General features: G+C 36.2%; 1 protein-coding gene across 1 annotated transcript; it reads left to right on the forward strand.

Moving 5' to 3' along the window:
• The first annotated feature begins 10789 nt into the window (after positions 1 to 10789).
• LOC138888143 (protein WVD2-like 4) lies at positions 10790 to 11443 on the forward strand. Its single transcript, XM_070169957.1, has one exon. The coding sequence runs from the start codon at positions 10790 to 10792 to the stop codon at positions 11441 to 11443; it is 654 nt and encodes a 217-aa protein (XP_070026058.1).
• Positions 11444 to 11720: the final 277 nt, after the last annotated feature.

Genomic DNA, 11720 nt, shown 5'->3' on the forward strand with positions numbered 1-11720 from the left:
CCGCAATTTGTGTTTTCATAACTTGCATGATTTAGACATGATTTTTAATATGAATATGTTACTGATTATTTTGAGTTGCATGTGGGACAAGTCTTTTACTCGATATGATACCGAAATAGTTATTTGAGAAGATTACCGTTGTTTTAAATATTTTCGTTGTCACTAGATCTGTTTTACCGTTACTTGAATTTACTGTTATCGAAAAGAAATTATATGATTTGATAATAACCGAAATGCCCTATATTGTTTTAAAATATTTTTTATGAGTATATACGGATTACAAAGATAAGTATAAATGTAAGTAGACATTGAAGGATCCCGTAGCTAACGTCGGGTTCGTTAGACCTAGAGCACCTTGTAATTACCGATTACCGTTATAGCCCTCGCTAGTGGGAAGGTAGAACTAGCATACCGTTATCGATTCCCTCGAGTAGGGACTACCGTTAATTATATATGACTTCTTGCGAAGAAGTCCACAGTTATACCGATTACATGATCCGTTCATTGAAACCTCCCAAAATATGAATATTGATATTATACAGTGGTTACCGAGCTTATTACAGAATTGTCAAGTGTATTAAACTATAAGAAAACATGATGAGACTGAAAATTATTTATTGCTTCTGAAAGGGCATTCTTATGTTATTTTCTGTTTAATATACTAGCATGTTTTCTGACTTGTCCCTAATAAAAACGGTTGTGGTTAAGTGTTATTACTCACTAAGCTAGCGACTCATTCCTTGCTAAAAAAAAATTTAAGAGACAGCAGCTGACGCAGGTGAGGATTTCGTTAATTAAAGCGCACATATTGATAGTTCTCGGTGAGCCTCACACTTGTTCGCGTGGGCGAAGATTTTATTTATTTACATGCTCTTCTTTGACCTCTTAGAGTCGCTCCACGGTCATTCTTTTAGTGTCTTGAGTAGTCTTTGTTATTATAGACTTATGTTGAGTAACGCTCATTCCTATAAAAATTTGGAGATATAGTAACATTTCTAGTTGTTAGTGGGTGGACTGTTAAAGGTAGATACTTATTTTGGTTATTTGATAAAGTCATTGTCATTTGAATTGCTATTAGGATGTTTGGTTGCTCATTTGAGACAGGAAAATTTTTGGGATGGTCCAAAAACAGGGGAAACTCTGTCCGATTTTCTGAAAAATCTCCGATGAGGCTTACTGGGGAGCACTAGCTCCTGAGCGCCGGTCACGGTCCTAATTTGGGTCGTGACATTTATAAAATATATCTTTTGTACATTTTGTATCTGATTTATACATAGTAAAAATAAATTTCATACAACTAATTATATATTATACAACTTATCTACAGCTTTCACACATTATTTCTACCCAGTTAAATACAACTACAATAACATACAATTTAAATACAAATTTTATACAAACTTTATACAATATGTCTTTTGTATCTGATTTATACATAGTAAAAACAAATTTCATACAACTAATTATATATTATACAACTTATCTACAACTTTCACATATTATTTCTACCCAGTTAAATACAACTACAATAACATACAACTTTTAAATACAAATTTTATACAAACTTTATACAATATATCTTTTGTATCTGATTTATACATAGTAAAAATAAATTTCATACAACTAATTATATATTATACAACTTATCTACAATTTTCATACATTATTTCTACTCAGTTATATACAACTTAAATATAATTTTTATACAATGTTGTACAACTTTCATACAATAGTTAAATGAATAAAAGAAAATAAATAAACAACAGAATACAATTTTTCTTCAATTTTACTACAATTTCTGCAATATAATGTATGTCATGTCTTTTTCTTCTTCTTCGAGTTTCAATCTGAAATTCAGCCAAAACCAAGTCTAATCTTCACCAAAGCCCCTCAAAATTGAGATATAAACTCCAAACCATATTCTCAATTATTTGCAACAACACCCAATCCAAACAAATAATGATTTTTGAAAACCCAAATTCGAATTCAAAGTTTCAAAGCTTTTTAATGGTTGTCAATGGCGAAATTACTGCTCTCTTTTCCTTTGCTTTACATTACTGAAATTTGGGATTGAGAGATAGAGAGAGACGTAGAGAGAATTCCCAATTCTTTGCAACAATATCCAATCCAAACAACCAATGTCTTTTGAAAACCCAATTCGAATTCAAAGCTTCAAAGCTTTTTAATGGTTGTCAATGGTGGAGGGGTTACAGATTTTCGCTGGTTTTAGAAGAGGAAATAGTGGGTGATTGAAGAGGAAAATGTGAGGTGTGGTTTGATACGTGGGTGAGGGGGTGGGGTTTGAAGAGAGAAACTTGGGGGGAGTGGGAATATACGGTAGAGTTAAATTAGGAGATTGATTAATGCCATTATAATACCTAAAATGTACATAAATGATAATTAGGTATATAAAAGATAATTATATTAAAAGTTAAGCATTGAGGATAATATAGTTTACTATATGGTATAGGAATGTAAAAATCTCTAAAAAAAAAAAAAAAAATTAAGTACTTTAACGCAGTAAAAATCAGGCCAGGCATAATTCACATCATCTTATGTCTAGGCCATCCTTAATAACAACTTCACATCAACATTCTATTTCAAAAGATGCTAATTACCATGTGAGCTTTTATCATGAGTCTTTTTCTTCTCTTAAAAAAGTTGAAACTCCTCACATGAATATTACGATGTTCAAGGGTCATAATTTTTTTTTAAATAATTTGATCCTTTTGCTCCGAATCGATCACATAAACTAAACGAGGGAGTAAAATTTTTCTCACGTACGGCCATCTCTGTCTCTACAGCTTCAATAACGTCTCATATCCAAGAATCTTCTTATATTCAAACCTTAATTTTACTATCTTCTTTCTATTAAGGGTTTGTTTGGAAAGTTATGTATAATTTAGTCTACGGTGAAGGAGACAAGGGTGAGGCACCGAACATATTCTACCCTTAACCTCCTTACTTGGCAGTGTAATTATTAGGATAACCTGATAATTACACATTATAGTTATTACAGTGACATATTGGTTTGCCACAATATATTTAGTTATTTACAATATAATTCACATTATCATATAGTTAAATAAACTCTTTTTTTAAATTAACATATAAATAAGTTTTATTGTATGGCAAATATATATATATATATATATATATATATATATATATATATATATATATATATATATAAATATATATATATATATATATATTAGGAGACATTTAAAATAAATATTTTTCTGAAAAATATTTTAAATAATTATAAATTAATAAATAATATCATTAAAAATCAATATATTACAAATAAATAACATTATTACCTTAATTAATTGATAAAATCTTCAATAACGAATTTAATTTTGTCACTAGCTCATGTGAATGTTAGAAAGGTAGACATGACCTTAGAAAGTTAGAAAACAAAACTTGTAAAATACAAAGTAAGAAAATTTTAGTAGGGAACAAATCTATATATATATATATAAAAGAGGGACAAGAGAAGATGAGGTGGCATCTCTCTTAGGCTAGCATTTGTAGTTATCTTTATTCCTATTTTTTTAGTCTTTTATCCTAATTTTTCTGTTTAACTTATTTTTAAGAATGTAAAAGTGGTTAAATGCATGCATTGAATGAGGAAGACTGTTGGCCCAGGAACAGGTAAAGTTTTGAAGAATGACAAATGAACTCAATGATGGACCAGGTCCATCATGTGAAGCACAGTCATGATCAACCTATACATGTGAGATGCACGTGAAGGAGATAAGTCCTACTGATCAAGCAGCAATATCTCCTGATCTGATCAAAAAGGTTGCATATTAGATAAGGGGAGAAAGTTTCCTTATATGAAGAGAACACAATCCGGATAAAGAGAGTGTTAGAGTTTGATATCGTCAAGGACTCTACTACGATAGAAGATCAGAAATTGAATCTCAATCAAACTCTGATTCTAACCTATTAAATAACAGTGATTGTTCTCTTTTACAGGGTGGCACAAACGCAAAAGTTAAACTAAATTGAAAGCAAAAGAACAAGGCGATTTTGCAAGCAATTTATGTAAGATTTGAGTGTGCACTCTTGAAGCTACTTGAACGAGATAGAAGAACCCGTTCCATTGTATTTTTTTTCTTATTCTAGTTCAATTGTAGTAGGTGGTTCAAAGTTGTACCTTTCCAGCTTTCATAGAAGCAATTGTATTAGGTACTTTGAGAGTTCAATTTATAGGCTAACTTGAAGTTGTCGCAACAGTTGAGGTTGTGTGCTACAACAGGATTAGAATTAATCCTTAGGTTTAGAAAGAGTTTTGTAAATGTTGTTTTGGCTCAGTGATTTTAGTGGAAGTTTGGGAAAATCATACTGAGTAGTAGGTCGTGGTTTTTTCACCTTTTGAGACAGGTGTTTTCCACGTAAAATCTCTGTGTTCTTTATTTTATGTACTTTTAATTCCGCAAACAGTAGTAGTTAGAACACCTAGAAGAACCTGGTTCTTCTAGATCGAAAATTGGGTACCACACAAATCACCCCCTCCCCTCTTGTGTGGTAGATGCTTAAAACATCAATTGGTATCAGAGCGGGTTATCATTGAAGAGGCTAACACCTTAGGAAAAGATCAACATGAGTGCACCACCTGGGAACTGGGAAGGGCAATCCACTGCCAGGCCTCCACTTTTCAATGGTCAGTACTATTCTTGGTGGAAGAACAAGATGAGGGATCACATCATAGGAGAAGACTATGAACTCTGCGACATAGTCACTGATGGTCCTCTAGCAGCTACAAAGAAGAATGTTGAAGGAGTGGATGTGCCAAAGACAAGGGCTGACTGCACTACTGAAGACCTGAAGAAGTGGGAGAAAAATGCCAAGGCCAAGAAATGGCTTGTGTGTGGACTAGGTCCAGATGAGTACAGTAGAATTCAAAGTTGCACTACTGCTAAGAAAATCTGGGATACCTTGCAAGTGGCTCATGAAGGAACACCTCAAGTGAAGAGGTCCAGAGGAACACTGATGTACTCCCAGTATGAGAACTTCACCATGAAGGAAGGAGAAACCATTCAAAAAATATATACAAGGTTCACCACACTGAAAAATGAACTTAAATCTCTTGGAAGAATTATTCTTGAAGAAGACAAAGTTGAGAAGATTTTGACAAGGGTTCTGCCAGTCTCTTGGAAAAGCAAAATCACTGCTATTCTGGAATCAAAGAACATTGCTACCCTCAAGTTGGATGAACTAATTGGAAACTCCTATGAACTAAGAAGGCAAACCATGAAAACGGATGTACCCAAGAAGGAAAGAAGTCTGGCTCTCAGAATTGATGAAGGTTCAGATCTAGAGGATGATGAAATGTCTATGATCACTAAAAAATTTAAAAAGTACCTGATGAGAGGAAAGGGTTCTTCAAGAGGTACAACCTTCAACAAACCAATGACTCCTGAGAAACAGACCAATGAGGGATGCGACAAGTGTGGTAAGATTGATCACATAATCAAGAACTGTCCGCAATGGGAAATTGAGTGGAAGAAGGAAAGGGCTGAACGAAGGAGCAGGAAGAAGGAACAAGTCCAACCAAAAAGGAACAAAGGATCAACAAAGGCTATGGTTGCTGCCTAGGGAGAAACATCAGATGAGGACTCAGAAGATGAAGTTGTAGATGAACAAGCTCTAATGGACATCGGAGAATCAGATGATGAACAAGAGGTAAGTATTCTTCATCTCAAAGACAAGATTAAATTCCTGTCTGAAGAAAGGTTGTCTGAACTTTTGCTGGATTTCATTGATGAGTTTAAGAAAATTAACAATGAAAAGGAAGAGTTGTCTAGGGAATGTATGATCCTAAAAGCCAAGTGCAAAAATCTAGAGTCTAGGGCTAATGAGAGTAAAAGTGAAATACTGAGTTGAAGAACCAGCTTCTTGAACTTGACACTAGTGTCCTAGAACATAGGTTTGAGAACTTAAAACTGAAACTAGGAACAGGAAAGAAGAAAGCTGATCACACTCATCTCACCCTAGAAGAAAACTTAGGAAAAATGAAGGATGAGTTATACAGAAAAGGTGAGCAGATAAGAGTATTAAAAGAAGATCTAGGGAAGGTAAAACATGAACTAGATAGACTTGTAAATGGAACAAGGCTTCTAATACACTCTCCTGGCTATACGAACATCACAGTAGCAACAAAAGAGGACTTGGTTATGGGACTCAAGCACCTAAGTGGGATCCTAAAAGCAAGTACCTCACTCTTCCTGAAAATAAAATTTGCACAGATTGTGGCAAGACTGGTCATTACAAAAATGAATGTAATGCAAAAGAAAAGGCCAGTCAAAAGAACAAAACTTTTGTTCAAAGAAAAAATAGGCTGCCTGGGTGGACTAGAAGGAATCTGATTTATCCATTTGCCCATAGAAAGGGACCCAAACTAGTTTGGGTTCCTAAGACTAACCCTGATTTTTTTTTTGTAGGTCCAAGTGAAGGGAAGCAGCCAAATATGGTACATGGACAGTGGCTGCTCAAAACATATGACTGGAAGCAAGAACCAGTTCCTTTCACTTGAGGACTTAAAGGGAGGCAATGTCTCCTTTGGAAATGGGAAGAAAGGTGAGATCATTGGGGTTGGAAAGGTAGGTAAGACAGACTCTCACTCTATTGAGAATGTCTACTTGATAGATGGCTTGAAATATAGCCTGATCAGTGTATCACAATTGTGTGACAGAGGTAACCTTGTAGCATTTACCTCCACAAAATGCTTTGTGATTAATCTTACCAGTAATAAGATTGTCTTGCAGGGAAAGAGAGTTAACAATATTTACATTGTAGATTTGTCCACTCTCTCAGAAAATGAACTAACTTGTCTAAGTGTGCTGGATAATGATCCCCTCTTGTGGCACAAAAGACTTGGTCATGCCAGTCTAAATCAGCTAAACAAATTAGTCTCCAAGGACTTGGTGATAGGGTTACCTAACATCAAGTTCAAGGAAGACAAGGTTTGTGAGGCCTGTGCAAGGAGGAAGTAGGTAAGATCATCCTTCAAAAGCAAGAAAATGGTAAGCACAACCAAGTTGTTGGAACTGGTCCATATGAATCTCTGTGGTCCAATGAGAACCATGAGCAAAGGTGGAAAGAAATATGTAATGGTGCTTGTTGATGATTATTCTAGATTTACCTGGGTTTTATTTCTAACTTCTAAAGATGAAGCATTTGACATGTTTACTACTTTTGTTAGAAAAACTCAGAAACAATTAGGAAATCAACTTGCATCCATTAGGTCTGATCATGGAACTGAATTTGAAAATGCTAAGTTTGCTGAATTATGTGATGAAAATGGTATAGATCATAATTTCTCTACCCCTAGGACTCCTCAACAAAATAGAGTAGTCGAAAGAAAGAATAGGACTCTTGAAGACATGGCTAGGACTATGCTTCTTTCTAGTAAGCTTCCCCATAACTTCTGGGTAGAGGCTATAAACACTGCATGTTACATTATCAATAGATGCATGACTAGATCTCTTATAGAGAAGACTCCCTATGAGTTACTTAAAGGAAGAAAACCAAATATATCTCATCTTAGGGCATTTGGATGTAAGTGCTTTGTGCACAATAATGGAAAGGACTCCCTAGGTAAGTTTGATCCCAGAAGTGATGAGGGAGTATTCTTGGGATATTCTTCACATAGCAAAGCATATGAAGTGTTCAATAAAAGAACTTTGTGTGTAGAAGAAAGTGTACATATAGTATTTGATGAAACTAACATTCTTTCTGAGAGATGGGAACATGAAGATGAAGCCATTGGGTTGGTAAAGGACTTAACCGAAGCCTCAGCACAAGTCAAAGTAGCACCAAAATAAGGAACAGGTGATGGAACAGGTTCTTCCATCCAGGGCAACCTAACAGGGGGAACTAATCAAGGAGGAATTGAAATAAATCCCCTAAAAGAACTTGGTCATGACCTTGTTCCTCAGCAACAGAACATGGGAGAAACATCTAGTAGAAACTAGTTGGTTGTGAAACCTCACAAGTATCAAAGTTCTCATCCTATTAATAACATTATCACGGATCCAACATCTGGAGTCAAAACTAGATCACAATTAAAGAATTTGTGTGCTTTTGATGCCTTTTTATCTCTTATTGAGCCTAAAAATGTTGTTGAGGCTTTGCAGGATGCAGATTGGGTGAATGCAGTGCAAGATGAACTCAATCAGTTCGAGAGAAGTCAAGTTTGGTATCTAGTTCCAAGACCCAAGGACATATCAGTTATTGGCACAAAATGGGTCTTCAGAAACAAACTTGATGAAGATGGAATCATTATAAGAAACAAGGCAAGACTGGTGGTCCAAGGTTACAGCCAAGAGAAGGCATAGATTATGATGAGACTTTTGATCCAGTTGCAAAACTAGAGGCAATAAGACTCCTCATAGCCTTTTCAGCACACATGGAATTCACTCTTCATCAGATGGATGTCAAAAGTGCCTTCCTGAATGGTTACCTGAAAGAAGAAGTGTTTGTAAAACAACCTCCAGGGTTTGAGAGCAAAGAATGTCCTGATCATGTGTACAAGTTAGACAAAGCTCTCTATGGACTCAAGTGGGCCCCAAGAGCATGGTATGAACGACTATCCAAATTTCTACTGGAGCATGGTTACAAAAGAGATAAAATTGACAGTACCTTATTCTTAAGGGAAAAAGGTAAGGATCTCCTTGTGGTACAAATATATGTTGATGACATAATCTTTGGGGCCACCATTGATAAGCTAAGTAAGGACTTTGCAAAATTAATAGGGAGTGAGTTTGAAATGAGTATGATGGGTGAGCTTAACTTCTTCTTAGGCTTGCAGATTAAACAAAGTCCTAATGGAACCATGATCTATCAGCAGAAGTATGCAAACGAGCTTATCAAAAAGTTTAAAATAGAAGAATCAAAAGAAATAGACACACCCATTGCAGCTGCCACTAAATTAGACATTGATGAACCTGGTTCATCAGTTGATCAAAAGTTATATAGGGGTATGATTGGTTCACTCTTGTATCTTACTGTCAGCAGACCTGACATTGTTTTCAGTGTAGCGCTTTGTGCCGGTTTTCAGGCAAATCTAAAAGAGTCTCACTTGACTGTTGTCAAGAGGATACTAAGATATCTGAAAGGCACCACTGATCTGTGTCTTTGGTACCCCAAAGATAGTAATTTCAATCTAGTAGGATATGCTGATGCTGATTATGCAGGTTTCCTAGTAGATAGGAAAAGCACCTCAGGTATGACACACTTCCTTGGTTCATGTTTTGTGTCATGGGCTACAAAAAAACAAAATTCAGTGGCCTTATCCACTGTTGAAGCTGAGTATGTTGCTGATGCCTCTTGGTGTGCTCAATTTCTATGGATCAAACAACAGCTGGTAGATTTTGGCAATTAAGTTGGTTGCATTCCTATATTCTGTGATAAAACTAGTGCTATAAGTATGACAAAGAACCATGTTCATCATAAGAGGACTAAGCACATAGATGTTAGGCACCACTTCTTAAGAGATAACTTTGAGAAAGGTTTGGTCTCCATAGAATTTTTTGCTACTGATAAGCAAATTGCTGACATCTTTACTAAAGCACTAAGTAGAGAAAACTTTGAGAGGAACAGGTTGGAATTAGGGATGATTAACATCACCTTATACGTCCAACTCATAATGCACAATGAAAAAAAAATTATATATTTGGCTAGGAAAACTAACTGTGTGTAAATATCTAGATTAATTTTTACTCGGCTTCATACTTTAATTAGTATACTCCTGTGCCATGTGTTTATATGATTCACTGATCTCTTGCAAAAAAATTCTCTATTATGGCATTTGAGGCATGTTCAAGAGAGTTCAAAAGGAAGAACCTGGTTCATCAGTATGATTTCATATGAAAGTTCAGGTATGTTTTCTATATTCTGCACAATTAGAAAGATAATAATCCAATCATGAGCAGAAGTCCTATACTTGTCAAATTCCTAGAAAATTATATCCGTTAAGCATTGAACCAGTTTCGTCCATCTAGAACTCTACACCGTAAATTTTGTTTAATGTCTAGGGAAGCCAAATCTATCATTAAACGTCTGGTATTTCAGTATGATTAGACTTCTAATTGACCTCTAAAAAAGATGTTGTTGCCTATTAATTGTCTAATTCTCTTTTAAATACACATCACTTCTCTATCCTTCATCATAATTCCAAAACCGTCAAAAATACTTCTTCACTTCCAATTGCCCTCCTCTCCAAAATTCCCAAGTTCTCTCAAGAAATCAACAACCATGTCTAACCCACAAGATCATCCTGGAACCCCTCCACCACCTTCTCCCTCAAATTCATCCTCATCTACTCCACCCAGTGAATCTCCAAAACCTAGGTTTCGAAAGCAGAAAATACTTGCACGAAAAATTGTAGCATCTAGGGCTCTGAGGAAGGTTTTAAATGAAAGGTTGAAAGCTATCCAAGTGAAAGAAAGCCCAGCTCAAAATTCTGATTCTAGCTCTAAGACTGAATCTTTTCAATCCGCAATTGAGGGAGATGGACATAGGTCTTCTGACTCTAAGAAGACTTAAGATTCCCTACTGAGGTAAGTTCATCTGTTATTGAAAACTTAGAAACTAGGTTTGTTCTGGTTGGACCCAATAGGGATGTTAAGCTGGCTGAGACGAGTAGGAGTGGAGGTAAAAAGAAGTCTGAAAAAGAAAAAGAAAGAGAGAGGATGCATGTGGTGAAGAGAGGGGAAATGGGAAGGGAGCAGTTCTTGCTATATGTGGGGTTGCACAAGAGAGGTTAGAAGAGAGTGGCATGAAGTCTGGGGGAAGTGGGTCTGGGGAGGCTGCGGAGGGGTTGGTTCATCTGAGCAAAAAGAGAGATAAACCTATTTCATCTACTAAAGAGACCCTAGCTGATCTACTGGGAAAGATTGGGGCAAGTTATGACCCAAAGATACGCAAATCTACCACACCAAAAGCCGAAAATATTCCTAAGCCATCCAAGAAAAGAAAAGCCTCATCCCAAAAACCTACTGGCTCTTCAGTTCCTAGGGGTAGAGCTACAAGAAGCAGAGTAAAACAAAGTGAAGCTTATCTACAAAAGGCTTTAGAAGAAAGCAAGAAAAAGAAAATGGACAAAGTAAAGGGAAAGATTGCAGAATCCTCAGTGGCTGTTGAGGAAGAGGAGATGGAGCTGGTCCATCAGGAAAGGGGTACATCAGTGAAGGTTCCTACACCCACGCCTAAGAAACCCAAGACTTCCTCCACGAAGTCGTCCTCTGTGCCTGTAGCTGCTGAACCCTCACTAGCCAAGAGGACAAGATCTACAGTGAAAGTTAAACAAGCAAAAGTTTTAGATGATGAAGAGTGGAGTGGAGTGGAGAAGAAGAAGAAGAAGAGGAGGAGGAGGAGGAATCTGAGAAGGAACGGGACAAGTTTGTCATCTTTGACAGGAGAAAAACTTTGAAAGGTAGATTGTTGAAGGACCTGGTGGAACCAGGGATGATGAGGTTGGTTGACTCTTTAACTGCTCAAGGTTGAAAGGACATGGTCCTTCAGATGGATGGGAGACTAGCCAGAAATGAACTAATTGAGTTCATGGCTAATGTTGTTGTTAAGGGTAGGGTTGTCAGTAGATTGGTGAAGGGAGTCCCAGTGCAATTTGATGCTGTGAAACTGGGAGAAATTCTGGATATACCCTCTAAAGGGTTTGATGACTACACTAGGCAAAGGTGTTCATGCCT

This window comes from Nicotiana sylvestris, chromosome 3 (assembly GCF_000393655.2).
Source record: "Nicotiana sylvestris chromosome 3, ASM39365v2, whole genome shotgun sequence".
Classification (NCBI taxonomy): Eukaryota; Viridiplantae; Streptophyta; class Magnoliopsida; order Solanales; family Solanaceae; genus Nicotiana; species Nicotiana sylvestris.